The sequence below is a fragment of the Oncorhynchus keta genome, unplaced genomic scaffold (genome assembly GCF_023373465.1).
Source record: "Oncorhynchus keta strain PuntledgeMale-10-30-2019 unplaced genomic scaffold, Oket_V2 Un_contig_18645_pilon_pilon, whole genome shotgun sequence".
Taxonomy (NCBI): domain Eukaryota; kingdom Metazoa; phylum Chordata; class Actinopteri; order Salmoniformes; family Salmonidae; genus Oncorhynchus; species Oncorhynchus keta.
In genome coordinates, this window is record NW_026281027.1 from 40001 (window position 1) to 57732 (window position 17732).

At 44.7% G+C, this 17732-nt stretch overlaps 1 protein-coding gene and 3 long non-coding RNA genes across 11 annotated transcripts in view; 2 read left to right on the forward strand and 2 right to left on the reverse strand.

Moving 5' to 3' along the window:
• Positions 1-14090, forward strand: part of taf2 (TAF2 RNA polymerase II, TATA box binding protein (TBP)-associated factor) — a 52594-nt gene extending 38504 nt beyond the window's left edge. Inside the window, exons 22-27 of the mRNA XM_052504033.1 lie at positions 3222-3291; positions 6579-6688; positions 10936-11168; positions 11377-11559; positions 12892-12994; positions 13962-14090. Coding sequence (XP_052359993.1) covers positions 3222-3291; positions 6579-6688; positions 10936-11168; positions 11377-11559; positions 12892-12994; positions 13962-14053 — 791 coding nt within the window. The 3' untranslated portion in view covers positions 14054-14090. The remainder of the gene's footprint in view (positions 1-3221; positions 3292-6578; positions 6689-10935; positions 11169-11376; positions 11560-12891; positions 12995-13961) is intronic.
• Positions 6951-8523, reverse strand: LOC127920221 (uncharacterized). Of its 4 annotated transcripts, none has more exons than XR_008105408.1 (4): positions 7715-8523; positions 7570-7671; positions 7380-7522; positions 6951-7332 (listed from the first exon to the last, which is right to left on the reverse strand). It is a non-coding gene; the product is annotated as an uncharacterized LOC127920221 (long non-coding RNA). The 4 variants fall into 4 exon arrangements; XR_008105409.1 differs by having other exon boundaries at positions 7380-7427; positions 7475-7522; positions 7570-8523; XR_008105410.1 differs by having other exon boundaries at positions 6951-7284; positions 7475-7522; positions 7570-8523.
• Positions 14091-14217: 127 nt separating the features above from the next.
• Positions 14218-17540, forward strand: LOC127920220 (uncharacterized). Of its 5 annotated transcripts, none has more exons than XR_008105403.1 (4): positions 14218-15408; positions 16428-16526; positions 16560-16592; positions 16822-17540. It is a non-coding gene; the product is annotated as an uncharacterized LOC127920220 (long non-coding RNA). The 5 variants fall into 5 exon arrangements; XR_008105406.1 differs by having other exon boundaries at positions 16428-16493; XR_008105404.1 differs by lacking the exon at positions 16560-16592.
• Positions 15261-15447, reverse strand: LOC127920222 (uncharacterized). The gene is made up of 2 exons (XR_008105411.1): positions 15362-15447; positions 15261-15328 (listed from the first exon to the last, which is right to left on the reverse strand). It is a non-coding gene; the product is annotated as an uncharacterized LOC127920222 (long non-coding RNA).
• Positions 17541-17732: the final 192 nt, after the last annotated feature.

Here is a 17732-nt window from a genome sequence, read left to right on the forward strand (position 1 = left end):
TCACTAGTCAGTCTGTTTTAATCTCTGGGGTTGAACATCTTGACCCTAAATATCCATCCATCACCAGTCAGTCTGTTTTAATCTGTGGGGTGAACATCTTGACCCTAAATATCCATCCATCACCAGTCAGTCTGTTTTAATCTGTGGGGTGAACATCTTGATCCTAAATATCCATCCAGACTCACCAGTCAGTCTGTTTTAATCTGTGGGGTTGAACATCTTGACCCTAAATATCCCTCCATCCAGACTGAATGGCACCTTTCTCAGTCATCCGTCTGTTTCACTCTGTGGGCTGTAGCTACTAGCTAGAGAGACAGCATCTCACCTGTAGAAGCAACATGCACACACACACAAATCAAATCAAATGTATTTATATAGCCCTTCGTACATCAGCTGATATCTCAAAGTGCTGTACAGTAACACAACCTAAAACCTCAAACGGCAAGCAATGCAGGTGTAGAAGCATACACACACACTCCCTGCTATAAACCTCATTATAAACTGTGTGGTTCCAGCCCTGAATGCTGATTGGCTGACAGCCGTGGTATATCAGATCGTATAGTAGTAACATCACACTGACTCCTACCCAGAGAGTATCCCTTCTTGTTATAGTAGTAACATCACACTGACTCCTACCTAGAGAGTATCCCTTCTTGTTATAGTAGTAACATCACACTGACTCCTACCTAGAGAGTATCCCTTCTTGTTATAGTAGTAACATCACACTGACTCCTACCTAGAGAGTATCCCTTCTTGTTATAGTAGTAACATCACACTGACTCCTACCTAGAGAGTATCCCTTCTTGTTATAGTAGTAACATCACACTGACTCCTACCTAGAGAGTATCCCTTCTTGTTATAGTAGTAACATCACACTGACTCCTACCTAGATAGTATCCCTTCTTGTTATAGTGACTCCTACCTAGAGAGTATCCCTTCTTGTTATAGTAGTAACATCACACTGACTCTAAGAGAGTATCCCTTCTTGTTATAGTAGTAACATCACACTGACTCCTACCTAGAGAGTATCCCTTCTTGAGTATCCCTTCTTGTTATAGTGCTGTAACATCACACTGACTCCTACCTAGAGAGTATCCCTTCTTGTTATAGTAGTAACATCACACTGACTCCTATAGAGAGTATCCCTTCTTGTTATAGTGTAACATACACATCACACTGTAACATCACACTCCTACCTAGAGAGTATCCCTTCTTGTTATAGTAGTAACATCACACTGACTCCTACCTAGAGAGTATCCCTTCTTGTTATAGTAGTAACATCACACTGACTCCTACCAGAGAGTATCCTTCTTGTTATAGTAGTAACATCACACTGACTCCTACCTAGAGAGTATCCCTTCTTGTTATAGTAGTAACATCACACTGACTCCTACCCAGAGAGTATCACCTTCCAGAGAGTTGTTATAGTAGTAACATCACACTGACTCCTACCTAGAGAGTATCCCTTCTTGTTATAGTTGTAACATCACACTGACTCCTACCTAGAGAGTATCCCTTCTTGTTATAGTTGTAACATCACACTGACTCCTACCTAGAGAGTATCCCTTCTTGTTATAGTAGTAACATCACACTGACTCCTACCTAGAGAGTATCCCTTCTTGTTATAGTAGTAACATCACACTGACTCCTACCTAGAGAGTATCCCTTCTTGTTATAGTAGTAACAACACACTGACTCCTACCTAGAGAGTATCCCTTCTTGTTATAGTAGTAACATCACACTGACTCCTACCTAGAGAGTATCCCTTCTTGTTATAGTTGTAACATCACACTGACTCCTACCTAGAGAGTATCCCTTCTTGTTATAGTTGTAACATCACACTGACTCCTACCTAGAGAGTATCCCTTCTTGTTATAGTTGTAACATCACACTGACTCCTACCTAGAGAGTATCCCTTCTTGTTATAGTAGTAACATCACACTGACTCCTACCTAGAGAGTATCCCTTCTTGTTATAGTAGTAACATCACACTGACTCCTACCTAGAGAGTATCCCTTCTTGTTATAGTAGTAACATCACACTGACTCCTACCTAGAGAGTATCCCTTCTTGTTATAGTAGTAACATCACACTGACTCCTACCTAGAGAGTATCCCTTCTTGTTATAGTTGTAACATCACACTGACTCCTACCTAGAGAGTATCCCTTCTTGTTATAGTAGTAACATCACACTGACTCCTACCTAGAGAGTATCCCTTCTTGTTATAGTAGTAACATCACACTGACTCCTACCTAGAGAGTATCCCTTCTTGTTATAGTTGTAACATCACACTGACTCCTACCTAGAGAGTATCCCTTCTTGTTATAGTTGTAACATCACACTGACTCCTACCCTAGAGAGTATCCTTCTTGTTAGTAACATCACACTGACTCTATCCCTTCTTGTTATAGTAGTAACATCACACTGACTCCTACCTAGAGAGTATCCCTTCTTGTTATAGTAGTAACATCACACTGACTCCTACCTAGAGAGTATCCCTTCTTGTTATAGTTGTAACATCACACTGACTCCTACCTAGAGAGTATCCCTTCTTGTTATAGTAGTAACATCACACTGACTCCTACCTAGAGAGTATCCCTTCTTGTTATAGTAGTAACATCACACTGACTCCTACCAGAGAGTATCCCTTCTTGTTATAGTTGTAACATCACACTGACTCCTACCTAGAGAGTATCCCTTCTTGTTATAGTAGTAACATCACACTGACTCCTACCCAGAGAGTATCCCTTCTTGTTATAGTTGTAACATCACACTGACTCCTACCTAGAGAGTATCCCTTCTTGTTATAGTTGTAACATCACACTGACTCCTACCTAGAGAGTTATATAGTTATAGTAACATCACACTGACTCCTACCTAGAGAGTATCCCTTCTTGTTATAGTAGTAACATCACACTGACTCCTACCTAGAGAGTATCCCTTCTTGTTATAGTAGTAACATCACACTGACTCCTACCTAGAGAGTATCCCTTCTTGTTATAGTAGTAACATCACACTGACTCCTACCTAGAGAGTATCCCTTCTTGTTATAGTAGTAACATCACACTGACTCCTACCCTAGAGAGTATCCCTTTCCAACACGCTCTGACTCCCACACAATCCCTGCTGATTATACACATAATTAATAAATCTCACAGCCCTTCCTGGCTGTCAGGACAGAGGTGTGTGTGTGTGTGTTTTAACATGCTGTCTATTGCTAGTTGACAGGAGCTCCGTGGAACTGCAGTGGCTGCTCAACATGGTCCAGAATGACCCGGCTCACTACATCAGGTACTGTGTGTGTGTCAGGTTTGTCTGTTGGGTCATACATAAATACATCATGATGCATCTTTATCTGGCTTCAGGATATGGGGACATTTTGTCTTAAGGCAGCAAGACAACGGGGTAGTTTATTTAGTGCTGCGTAAAAACAAGGACTGTAACAGTGAATTCATCAACTGATTAACTCATTTAGACCCACAGTCTGAGGAAATGTATTGATGATACTTCCTGCTCAGCGGTTTGAATCTAAATATATTCATCCTGAATCATCCGGTTTCCCTTATTAGCGGATATTTGCCATGTCCCAGGAAAGGTGTTATGTGATGGTCTGTCCCAGGAAAGGTGTTATGTGATGGTCTGTACCAGGAAAGGTGTTATGTGATGGTCTGTCCCAGGAAAGGTGTTATGTGATGGTCTGTCCCAGGAAAGGTGTTATGTGATGGTCTGTCCCAGGAAAGGTGTTATGTGATGGTCTGTCCCAGGAAAGGTGTTATGTGATGGTCTGTTCCAGGAAAGGTGTTATGTGATGGTCTGTCCCAGGAAAGGTGTTATGTGATGGTCTGTCCCAGGAAAGGTGTTATGTGATGGTCTGTCCCAGGAAATGGTCTGTCCCAGGGTGTTATGTGATGGTCTGTCCCAGGAAAGGTGTTATGTGATGGTCTGTCCCAGGAAAGGTGTTATGTGATGGTCTGTCCCAGGAAAGGTGTTATGTGATGGTCTGTCCCAGGAAAGGTGTTATGTGATGGTCTGTCCCAGGAAAGGTGTTATGTGATGGTCTGTCCCAGGAAAGGTGTTATGTGATGGTCTGTCCCAGGAAAGGTGTTATGTGATGGTCTGTCCCAGGAAAGGTGTTATGTGATGGTCTGTCCCAGGAAAGGTGTTATGTGATGGTCTGTCCCAGGAAAGGTGTTATGTGATGGTCTGTCCCAGGAAAGGTGTTATGTGATGGTCTGTCCCAGGAAAGGTGTTGGTCTGTGAAAGGTGTTATGTGATGGTCTGTCCCAGGAAAGGTGTTATGTGATGGTCTGTCCCAGGAAAGGTGTTGATGGTCTGTCCCAGGAAAGGTGTTATGTGATGGTCTGTCCCAGGAAAGGTGTTATGTGATGGTCTGTCCCAGGAAAGGTGTTATGTGATGGTCTGTCCCAGGAAAGGTGTTGTCCCAGGAAAGGTGTGATGGTCTGTCCCAGGAAAGGTGTTATGTGATGGTCTGTCCCAGGAAAGGTGTTATGTGATGGTCTGTCCCAGGAAAGGTGTTATGTGATGGTCTGTCCCAGGAAAGGTGTTATGTGATGGTCTGTCCCAGGAAAGGTGTTATGTGATGGTCTGTCCCAGGAAAGGTGTTATGTGATGGTCTGTCCCAGGAAAGGTGTTATGTGATGGATGGTCTGTCCCAGGAAAGGTGTTATGTGATGGTCTGTCCCAGGAAAGGTGTTGATGGTCTGTCCCAGGAAAGGTGTTATGGATGGTCTGTCCCAGGAAAGGTGTTATGTGATGGTCTGTCCCAGGAAAGGTGTTATGTGATGGTCTGTCCCAGGAAAGGTGTTATGTGATGGTCTGTCCCAGGAAAGGTGTTATGTGATGGTCTGTCCCAGGAAAGGTGTTATGTGATGGTCTGTCCCAGGAAAGGTGTTATGTGATGGTCTGTCCCAGGAAAGGTGTTATGTGATGGTCTGTCCCAGGAAAGGTGTTATGTGATGGTCTGTCCCAGGAAAGGTGTTATGTGATGGTCTGTCCCAGGAAAGGTGTTATGTGATGGTCTGTCCCAGGAAAGGTGTTATGTGATGATGGTCTGGCCCAGGAAAGGTGTTATGTGATGGTCTGTCCCAGGAAAGGTGTTATGTGATGGTCTGTCCCAGGAAAGGTGTTATGTGATGGTCTGTCCCAGGAAAGGTGTTATGTGATGGTCTGTCCCAGGAAAGGTGTTATGTGATGGTCTGTCCCAGGAAAAGGTGTCCCAGGAAAGGTATGTGATGGTCTGTCCCAGGAAAGGTGTTATGTGATGGTCTGTCCCAGGAAAGGTGTTATGTGATGGTCTGTCCCAGGAAAGGTGTTATGGTCTGTGTGATGGATGGTCTGTCCCAGGAAAGGTGTTATGGTCTGTCCCAGGAAAGGTGTGATGGTCTGTCCCAGGAAAGGTGTTATGTGATGGTCTGTCCCAGGAAAGGTGTTATGTGATGGTCTGTCCCAGGAAAGGTGTTATGTGATGGTCTGTCCCAGGAAAGGTGTTATGTGATGGTCTGTCCCAGGAAAGGTTTTATGTGATGGTCTGTCCCAGGAAAGGTGTTATGTGATGGTCTGTCCCAGGAAAGGTGTTATGTGATGGTCTGTCCCAGGAAAGGTGTTATGTGATGGTCTGTCCCAGGAAAGGTGTTATGTGATGGTCTGTCCCAGGAAAGGTGTTATGTGATGGTCTGTCCCAGGAAAGGTTTTATGTGATGGTCTGTCCCAGGAAAGGTGTTATGTGATGGATGGTCTGTCCCAGGAAAGGTGTTATGTGATGGATGGTCTGTCCCAGGAAAGGTGTTATGTGATGGTTTGTCCCAGGAAAGGTGTTATGTGATGGTCTGTCCCAGGAAAGGTGTTATGTGATGGTCTGTCCCAGGAAAGGTGTTATGTGATGGTTTGTCCCAGGAAAGGTGTTATGTGATGGTCTGTCCCAGGAAAGGTGTTATGTGATGGTCTGTCCCAGGAAAGGTGTTATGGTCTGTGTGATGGATGGTCTGGCCCAGGAAAGGTGTTATGTGATGGTCTGTCCCAGGAAAGGTGTTATGTGATGGTCTGTCCCAGGAAAGGTGTTATGTGATGGTCTGTCCCAGGAAAGGTGTTATGTGATGGTCTGTCCCAGGAAAGGTGTTATGTGATGGTCTGTCCCAGGAAAGGTGTTATGTGATGGTCTGTCCCAGGAAAGGTGTTATGTGATGGTCTGTCCCAGGAAAGGTGTTATGTGATGGTCTGTTCCAGGAAAGGTGTTATGTGATGGTCTGTTCCAGGAAAGGTGTTATGTGATGGTCTGTTCCAGGAAAGGTGTTATGTGATGGTCTGTTCCAGGAAAGGTGTTATGTGATGGTCTGTTCCAGGAAAGGTGTTATGTGATGGTCTGTCCCAGGAAAGGTGTTATGTGATGGTCTGTTCCAGGAAAGGTGTTATGTGATGGTCTGTCCCAGGAAAGGTGTTATGTGATGGTCTGTTCCAGGAAAGGTGTTATGTGATGGTCTGTACCAGGAAAGGTGTTATGTGATGGTCTGTGGCTGTGAAGTAACCGGATGTTAACCTCCACTTTCTCTATGTTCATTCAGACACAAGATCCTAAGCATGCTGGGTAAAAACCCTCCCTTCACCAAAGCAGCCGAGTCTCCACTCTGCAACGAGGCTCTGGTCGACCAGCTGTGGAAACTCATGAACTCAGGTGAGACCTTAGTGCGTCTTAAATGGCATCCTATTCCCTATGTAGTGCACTACGTTTGACCGGAGCCCATATACATCTTCTACGTAGGGCTCTGGACTAAAAGTAGTGTACTATGTAGCAAATAGGGTGCCATTTAAGATCAGACATAACTAATCAAACCGGATGAGACGCAGTACAGACAGAGACCACCAGGCCTGGCTAGTCAACCCCCCACCTGGGGGTGGTGTGATATCCTCTCAGGCCTGGCTAGTCAACCCCCACCTGGGGCTGGTGTGATATCCTCTCAGGCCTGGCTAGTCAAACCCCCACCTGGGGCTGGTGTGATATCCTCTCAGGCCTGGCGAGTCAAACCCCCACCTGGGGCTGGTGTGATATCCTCTCAGGCCTGGCTAGTCAAACCCCCACCTGGGGCTGGTGTGATATCCACTCAGGCCTGGCTAGTCAAACCCCCACCTGGGCTGGTGTGATATCCTCTCAGGCCTGGCTAGTCAAACCCCCACCTGGGGCTGGAGTGATATCCACTCAGGCCTGGCTAGTCAACCCCCCACCTGGGGCTGGTGTGATATCCACTCAGGCCTGGCTAGTCAAACCCCCACCTGGGGCTGGTGTGATATCCACTCAGGCCTGGCTAGTCAACCCCCCACCTGGGGCTGGTGTGATATCCTCTCAGGCCTGGCTAGTCAACCCCCACCTGGGGCTGGTGTGATATCCACTCAGGCCTGGCTAGTCAACCCCCCACCTGGGGCTGGTGTGATATCCACTCAGGCCTGGCTAGTCAACCCCCACCTGGGGCTGGTGTGATATCCACTCAGGCCTGGCTAGTCAAACCCCCACCTGGGGCTGGTGTGATATCCACTCAGGCCTGGCTAGTCAACCCCCACCTGGGGCTGGTGTGATATCCACTCAGGCCTGGCTAGTCAAACCCCCACCTGGGGCTGGTGTGATATCCACTCAGGCCTGGCTAGTCAAACCCCCACCTGGGGCTGGTGTGATATCCACTCAGGCCTGGCTAGTCAAACCCCCAACCTGGAGTGATATCCAGCCAGAGACTGAGTTACAGCCCACAAATCAAATCCATGTGTGTAATCAGCTAACCCCAACAGTCATTTATCAATGTTTGTGATGGTAAGAGTTGCACAACTGTCGAATTCGATGTTTGCACTTTAACCTCATAGTCTCGTAGTCATTGTATCGTTTCAAAGTGCTGGAATACAGCGCTAAAACCAGAATACGTGTCACTGTCCCAATACTTCTGGACGTCCCAGTATTACATTATGTTCCAGGTCCTAACTTCAACTGTCTGTCTCTGACCCATTATTACACTACAATAACAAACTATAAGCAAATGTTCAGCGTCACATTACACAGACATCCCCCAGCAGGCTCATATAAACCTAGTTTCAAAAGGTGCCAAAACGTTGTGAAATGTCTTTTCAAAGAGAGAGACGTTTTCTCTTTAACAGTCGTAAAACATCTGTTTCTCTTCCAGGGAAGAGAAGGGATCACGTTTTATCGTGTTCGTAGGTTTGTCCATGTCTTGAGGGATACAGGGACCTGCTGGGACGGGCCTCAATAGGGCTGTGTCCCAAATGGCATCCAATCTCCAAATATACAGTGTGCTACTTATGACCAGGCCTCTGTGTAGTGCACTATATAGGGAATGGGGTGTGTTTTGGGATGTAGACCGTGTTTTGGGGAGTTTTGGGGGTGGGCTCCATGCACGGGCTCCAGTTACAATGAGGTCAAACACAGCTGAGAGAGCCTCGGAGAACACTAACCTGCTCAAACACGGTCTGTCAGAGGGGGCCTGGAAACGCAGAGCTGACGGGTGCTGTCTGAGACAGACAGACAGACAGACAGACACAGAAAGAGGGAGACAGGCAGACAAAGAGGGAGGCAGGCAGACAAAGAGGGAGGCAGGCAGACAAAGAGGGAGGCAGACAGAAAGGCAGACAGAAAGAGGGAGCAGACAGAAAGAGGGAGACAGACAGACAGACAGACAGACAGACAGACAGACAGACAGAGAGAGACAGACAGACAGACAGAAAGAGGGAGACAGACAGACACAGACAGACAGAAAGAGGGAGACAGGCAGACAGAAAGAGGGAGACAGGCAGACAGAGAAAGAGGCAGACAGGCAGACAGACAGAGAGGGAGACAGGCAGACAGAAAGAGGGAGACAGACAGACAGAAAGAGGGAGACAGACAGAAAGAGGGAGGCAGACAGAAAGAGGGAGGCAGACAGAAAGAGGGAGGCAGACAGACAGACAAAAAGAGGGAGAGACAGACAGACAGACAGACAGAACAGAAAGGAGACAGACAGACACAGACAGAAAGAGGCAGGAGACAGACAGACAGACAGACAGAAAGACAGGAAAGAGACAGACAGACATTCACAGACAGACAGAAAGAGGGAGACAGACAGACAGACAGAAAGAGGGAGACAGACAGACAGACAGACAAAGAGGGAGAGACAGACAGAGGAGACAGACAGACAGACAGACAGAAAGAGGGAGACAGACAGACAGACAGACAGAAAGAGGGAGACAGACAGACAGACAGACAGACAGACACAGACAGACAGAAAGAGGGAGACAGAGAGACAGACAGACAGAAAGAGAGAGACAGACAGACAGACAGAAAGAGGGAGACAGACAGACAGACAGACAGACAGAAAGAGGGACAGACAGACAGACAGAAAGAGGGAGAGACACAGACAGAAAGAGACAGTTTGGACAGACAATGGACAGACAGACAGACAGAAAGACAGACAGACAGACAGACAGACAGACAGACAGACAGAAAGAGGGAGACAGACAGACAGACAGACAGACAGAAAGAGGGAGACAGACAGACAGACAGAAAGAGGGAGACAGACAGACAGTTTGGACAATGGACTTATTATGTGTTGTTGCATCAAACCAGTTTGAGCTGTAAACGGTCCTCCTCCCTACAGAAATCTGTTATTTGAAAGACTTGCGTAACGTTTGGAAGAATTAGCACCTTTTTTCAAACAAGGTCGATATTTTTACTGGACTGCTGGGGGGGTTGTAGATGTGATCTGAGGCGGCGTGACACTTGTTATGTTTATTGTAGCGTAACTATTTCATATGTTTTGAATGTACTTCTGTGGTTGGTTGTGACTGTTGGCAGTGGACCGTCGCTCTCGTTGCCAACCCAGTTTATGACTCGCCGTAATAAACTGTTGATAATGTGCCGGTCGTGTTATTATTCCCAGCACCATAACGTCAGTGATTACATTCACACCACTCTTATTATCATCTGGCTCGGAAAACAACTGACGAGGTCTTGCAAGGATCTGTTATGTTAAATTTAAACCAGTTAATCTCTATTTTATCAGATGTTAAAGTACATGATAACACTAACTGTGACTGGAAACTGAATAAACTACTGTAGTTTTATGCACAATGTGCATTTCTAGTTTTCTCAAAAGCTTTTCTAAAACAAAGACCCTATTCCTAAACCGCTTCCTGTGTTTTTATGGATTTAGCTTGACACGGTGTCTGTGATTCCATTCATACCAATGGATTTAACTTGACACGGTATCAGTGATTCCATTCATACCAATGGATTTAACTTGACACGGTATCAGTGATTCCATTCATACCAATGGATTTAACTTGACACGGTATCAGTGATTCCATTCATACCAATGGATTTAACTTGACACGGTATCAGTGATTCCATTCATACCAATGGATTTAACTTGACACGGTATCAGTGATTCCATTCATACCAATGGATTTAACTTGACACGGTATCAGTGATTCCATTCATACCAATGGATTTAACTTGACACGGTATCAGTGATTCCATTCATACTAATGGATTTAACACCTGGTATCAGTGATTCCATTCATACCAATGGATTTAACTTGACACGGTATCAGTGATTCCATTCATACAAATGGAAACTTTATCAGTGATTCCATTCTGAACATTACTTTTGTCCAGCTGATTAAAGTTGAAGCTGATTCCATTCATACTAATGGTGAATGAAGCTGTAAAGTTGAAGCTGTAGAGATGAAGCTGTAAAGTTGAATGAAGCTGTTCTGAATGTGTAATTTTGTCCAGCTGTAAAGTTGAATGAAGCTGTAAAGTTGAAGCTGTAAAGTTGAAGCTGTAAATGAAGCTGTAAAGTTGAAGCTGTAAAGTTGAATGAAGCTGTAAAGTTGAAGCTGTAAAGATGAATGTGGTTGGACCCTGTCATGTCACTGTTCCCCCAGGTACGTCTCATGACTGGCGGTTGCGGTGTGACGCGGTGAATCTGTACTACACTCTGTTTGGTCTGACGCGTCCCTCCTGCCTGCCCCTGCCCGAGCTGGGCCTGGTACTCAACCTCAAGGAGAAGAAGGCCGTGCTCAACCCCACTATCAAGCCTGAACAGGGACCAGACACCACAGAGATGACTGGCATCACCATGGGTGTTCATATCCCTGTCATGGGCTTCACTAGCAGTGTAACAAGAACAACAAATACTAACGATTTAACCTTTTTAATATAATTCAGATATTTTAGTCGGGACTTGGGCCTTATTGTGTCTTATTAAATCTTCACCTAAAATCTTTTCTGTCAACCTCATCTGAGTTTTGTTCTAACACTCATTTCCCTTTCTCCCCCTCTATCTCTTCCCTCCCTCTCTCTCTCTCTCCCCTTCCCCTCTCCAGCTGGATGAGGGCCTGATCACCATGGAGACAGTGTCCAGCGTGTCTATGTCCAGTGGTGTGGCCCCGCCCCCTCAGGGTCTGAAGAGGAAGTTGGACAGTGTCGTTGGCCCGCTGGGCTCGTCCTCACCAGAGCCAGGCCAGGTCCTGCAGGAAGAGGACACCAGTAAAAAATTCAAGATCAGAGTAAGGATCTCGAGCGCCTTGGGGAGGTGCTTTTACTGTTGTGGGCTTTCACTACAGGCTTTACCCAATAATGTGTGTTAGTATGTGTGTCCATGTGTTAGTGTGTGTGTCCATGTGTTAGTGTGTGTGTCCATGTGTTAGTGTGTGTGTCCATGTGTTAGTGTGTGTGTCCATGTGTTAGTGTGTGTGTCCAGTGTGTGTCCATGTGTGTGTGTGTGTGTGTCCATGTGTTAGTGTGTGTGTGCGTGTCCATGTGTTAGTGTGTGTTAGTGTGTGTGTCCATGTGTTAGTGTGTGTTAGTGTGTGTGTCCATGTGTTAGTGTGTGTTAGTGTGTGTGTCCATGTGTTAGTGTGTGTTAGTGTGTGTGTCCATGTGTTAGTGTGTGTTAGTGTGTGTGTCCATGTGTTAGTGTGTGTTAGTGTGTGTGTCCATGTGTTAGTGTGTGTTAGTGTGTGTGTCCATGTGTTAGTGTGTGTTAGTGTGTGTGTCCATGTGTTAGTGTGTGTTAGTGTGTGTGTCCATGTGTTAGTGTGTGTGTCCATGTGTAGTGTGTGTGTGTGCGTGTTAGTGTGTGTGAGCCATTTCAGGCTTCCCTGAGGACTGAAGCAGTGCCACTGTGGACTCAGTGTGTCTGGGTTAATCTAGCTCTTTAAACTGATACAATACAACTGGCGCAGTCCCATTGCTGATCGTATTTGACTTGACGCCAATCACTGTGGGGGTGTTGAATAATGATGATGATTCAGTTTAACACCGTGGAGGAAGATCAGATGGTTATGACTGATGATGATGATGATGATGTTTCAGTTCAACACCGTGGAGGAAGATCAGATCAGATGGTTATGACTGATGATGATGATGATGATGTTTCAGTTCAACACCGTGGAGGAAGATGAGATCAGATGGTTATGACTGATGATGATGATGATGATGTTTCAGTTCAACACCGTGGAGGAAGATCAGATCAGATGGTTATGACTGATGATGATGATGATGTTTCAGTTCAACACCGTGGAGGAAGATCAGATCAGATGGTTATGACTGATGATGATGATGATGATGATGTTTCAGTTCAACACCGTGGAGGAAGATCAGATCAGATGGTTATTATGACTGATGATGATGATGATGATGATGATGATGTTTCAGTTCAACACCGTGGAGGAAGATCAGATGGTTATGACTGATGATGATGATGATGTTTCAGTTCAACATGAGGAAGATCAGATGGTTATGACTGATGATGATGATGATGTTTCAGTTCAACACTGTGGAGGAAGATCAGATGGTTATGACTGATGATGATGATGATGATGATGATGTTGTTTCAGTTCAACACCGTGGAGGAAGATGAGATTGACATGGAGAGTCCCCATGACAGCCAGGCGTTCATCCACCACCACCTCAACATCCTGGAGAGACCATCCACACCAGGTCAGCACTCTGACAAACATCCTGCACTTATCATTCTGCTTTCAGACAATCTCGTCCTTTTTTCAAGAACACCATGCACTTCTAGCTGATTGGCATTCAAATCAAATCTAAATCAAATCAGATTTTATTTGTCACATACACATGGTTAGCAGATGTTAATGCGAGTGTAGCGAAATGCTTGTGCTTCTAGTTCCGACAATGCAGTAATAACAGACAAGTAATCTAACTAACAATTCCTAAACTACTGTCTTATACACAGTGTAAGGGGATAAGGAACATGTACATAAGGATATATGAATGAGTGATGGTACAGAGCAGCATACAGTAGATGATATAGAGTACAGTATATACATATGAGATGAGTATGTAAACAAAGTGGCATAGTTAAAGTGGCTAGTGATACATGTATTACATAAAGATGCAGTAGATGATATAGAGTACAGTATATACATATGAGATGAGTATGTAAACAAAGGGGCATAGTTAAAGTGGCTAGTGATACATGTATTACATAAAGATACAGTAGATGATATAGAGTACAGTATATACATATGAGATGAGTATGTAAACAAAGGGGCATAGTTAAAGTGGCTAGTGATACATGTATTACATAAAGATGCAGTAGATGATATAGAGTACAGTATATACATATGAGATGAGTATGTAAACAAAGGGGCATAGTTAAAGGGGCTAGTGATTCATGTATTACATAAAGATGCAGTAGATGAAACCCAGCCAGTAATACATATGAGACAGTATGTAAACAAAGTGGCATAGTTAAAGGGGTGGCTAAAGTGAAAGTGATTCCCTAGAAAGGCAAAAAGATGAAGATGATATAGAGTACAGTATATACATATGAGATGAGTATGTAAACAAAGGGGCATAGTTAAAGGGGCTAGTGATTCATATTACATAAAGATGCAAGATGTTCAAATCCGTTCTAAATGTCTCCTCTCATGGTCCTCAGGTAAGGAACCTCCAGCCGTGGACCTGGCCGTCCTCTCCCAGCACAGCCCAGGTGGACCTTCTGGGGACAGCAAAGAGTCCATGTCTTCCTAAACACAGCGGTGACCACCACCAGGTCCACCACCACCACGAGCACAAGAAGAAGAAGAAGAAGAAGCACAAACATAAACACAAACACAAACATGAGAGTAAAGACAAGGAGAGCTCTGGACTCAAGATGTTCCTTCAGTAACAGCCCTGCTAGTGGACGAATCCGTGAGGTCTCCATCCATGTCTGACTAGAACACAGCTCTGTCTCCTGGTTGGTCCTTCAGTAACAGCCCTGCTAGTGGACCTCTGTGAGGTCTCCATCCATGTCTGACTAGAATACAGCTCTGTCTCCTGGTTGGTCCTTCAGTAACAGCCCTGCTAGTGGACGCTCTGTGAGGTCTCCATCCATGTCTGACTAGAACACAGCTCTGTCTCCTGATTGGTCCTTGAGTAACAGCCCTGCTAGTGGAGGCTCTGTGAGGTCTCCATCCATGTCTGACTAGAACACAGCTCTGCCTCCTGATTGGTCCTTCAGTAACAGCCCTGCTAGTGGAGGCTCTGTGAGGTCTCCATCCATGTCTGACTAGAACACAGCTCTGCCTCCTGGTTGGTCCTTCAGTAACAGCCCTGCTAGTGGAGGCTCTGTGAGGTCTCCATCCATGTCTGACTGAGCTGTGAAACATCATCCTCAAGACTAGACTCCAACTGTCAGTGGTTCAACTCCTCTGAATAGACCTTACTGGTTTTCTGCGTGTCAACTAGCCTGGAATCCACACTAAATATTGCTTGTTTCAGAGCTAAGTTTAGTTTGAATTTGGAAAATGGAGCAATATTCAGTGTGGATCCAGGGCTGGCCCTGCAGTCAGTGTAGGAATGTGTGTAGCCTAACCAACATTCTGTGACGTCTTCATTAACCACACAGAGAGGCAGACCTGTGGGCCTCTCCAGAAAGGGAGCCCTTTGGTTTTAAAAGCATCCCAGTAATCACCTTAACCACACACATACACACACACACACTTCTGGCTGTGCCCGAGCCTGTCTGTCTCCTACCATCATCAACAACATTTTCAGTTAGTTAGTGGCTGTGCGTCCTCACAAGGGAACCTCTTCAGCCTGTTGAACCCGGTCTCACAGACTGCCACTAGACTTTCCCCCACGTTGCCCTGGACATGGACTTACAGGTTTACTTTAACCCTGCAATTAAACTAAGAGGAGAAATTCCACTCTCGTTCAGAGACCCAATCAATTCAAAGGTGCCAGAATCAAGATGTTTTTATTTTTTTTAAATATTTTTTTTTATTTCACCTTTATTTAACCAGGTAGGCTAGTTGAGAACCCCTTTATTTAACCAGGTAGGCTAGTTGAGAACACCTTTATTTAACCAGGTAGGCTAGTTGAGAACCCCTTTATTTAACCAGGTAGGCTAGTTGAGAACACCTTTATTTAACCAGGTAGGCTAGTTGAGAACTCCTTTATTTAACCAGGCTAGTTGAGAACCCCTTTATTTAACCAGGTAGGCTAGTAAGAGAACCCCTTTATTTAACCAGTGGAGGCTAGTAGAGAAGGTATTTAACCATAGTCTGAGTAGAGATACCCCTTGTCTAACCAGGTAGGAGTTGAGAACCCCTTTATTTAAATGGTCTCTAATTTTCCAGGTAGGCTAGTAGAGAACCCCTCCATTTAACCAGGTAGGCTAGTTGAAACACCTGTTATGATTAACCAGGTAGGCTAGTTGAGAACCCCTTTATTTAACCAGTGTAGGCTAGTTGAGAACCCCTCCATCCATGTCTGGCTAGTAACAAGCTCTGCCTAACCAGATAGGTCCTTCAGTTAACAGCCCTGCTAACCAGGTAGGCTCTGTGAGAGAACCCCATCCATAGTCTAGTTGAGAACACCATTTAACCTGCCTAGTTGGTCCTTTATTTAACCAGCTAGTAGGCTAGTTGAGGTCTCCTTTATTTAACCAGGTCTGACTGAGAACACAGCTTTATTTAACCAGGTAGGTCTAGTTCAGAACACCTTTATTTAACCAGGTAGGCTGTTGAGAACACTCTTTATTTAACCAGGTAGGCTAGTTGAAACATCCCTTTATTTAACCAGGTAGGCTGGTTGAGAACCCTCTTAATAACCAGGTAGCAGATGGACCAGAGGAGAAAGAATCTGGCGGTGTAGTCTTCAGCTAGTTGAGAACCCTTATTTAACCAGGTAGGCTTGTTCAGAGCCCCTTTATTTAACCATTAGGAAAATGTTGAGCAACCCCTTTCATTTAACCAGGCTAGGCCCTGCAGTTGAGGAACCCCTTTATTTAACCAACATTCTAGTGAGAACCCCTTCATTTAACCAGGTAGGCTAGACCTTGAGGCCTTTATTTAACCAGGAAAGTTGAGCCCTTTATTTAACCAGGCAGGCCAGTCTCCAATCCCCTTTATTTAACCAGGTAGGCTAGTTGAGAACCCCTTTATTTAACCAGGTAGGCTAGTTGAGAACCCCTTTATTTAACCAGGTAGGCTAGTTGAGAACACCTTTATTTAACCAGGTAGGCTAGTTGAGAACCCCTTCATTTAACCAGGTAGGCTAGTTGAGAACCCCTTTATTTAACCAGGTAGGCTACAGACTGCCACCTTTATTTCCCCAGGTAGGCTAGTTGAGAACATTTATTTAACCAGGTAGGCTAGTTGAGAACACCTTTATTTAACCAGGTAGGCTAGTTGAGAACACCTTTATTTAACCAGGTAGGCTAGTTCAGAGACCCCTTTATTTAACCAGGTAGGCTAGTTGATGAACCCCTTTTTTTAACCAGGTTTTAGTTGAGAACCCCTTTATTTAACCAGGTAGGCTAGTTGAGAACCCCTTTATTTAACCAGGTAGGCTAGTTGAGAACAAGTTCTCATTTGCAACTGCGACCTGGCCAAGATAAAGCATAGCAGTGAACAATTAACAAGTCAATAACGCAGTAGAAAAAAAGAGAGTCTGAGATGTTTCTAAACGTGTAGGATGTAGAATGTATAGTAAAATGTAAATGGTCTCTAATTAGGCGGACCTGCAGTAGACCATGAGATGTTTTGCGTTCTAAACCGCACCCTATTCGTTATATAGTACACTACGTTTGACCAGGGCCCATACGGCTCTGGTCAAAAGTAGTGCGTTTTTATTGGGAATAGGGTGCCATTTTGGATGTAGCCGTGACTAATAGCCTAATTGCTGCCCTGTATGACATCACCATACTGAAGAGTCATTGGGTTGTTCTATACCTGTTTCTATTGCATTCATATGGCACTGTTTCTAACCATGCATGTTTTAACTGTTAAAGTCATTAGATTGTGTCCTTCTTGTCCCTCACCCAATCAGTAACGAGATTGTGGGTGGTCTCCTTGTCTCTTACCCAATCAGTAACTAGATTGTGGATGGTCTCCTTGTCCCTCACCCAATCAGTCAGTAACTGTTCTGTTCTTTATTCATTATGTACTCCAGTTGTGTTGAAACCTTTTCTTCTAGGTTGGACATGACTACATTATCATAAAGATGTTGGAAAATAAACCTTCTGAAGTCAAGAATGTGTGTTTTTTATTCATTTTCTTCAATAATGCTCAATATATAGTAACAATTACGCTTTGAAATGTTGTATACCAAGAATGTAATAACCAAGAGCTTAAACTTTGAATAATTGCTCCCACCACAAAAGGCAGATGGACATTTTTCAGAGGAGAATGTAGATGAGATCTGGCGGTGTAGCTGTGGTCTT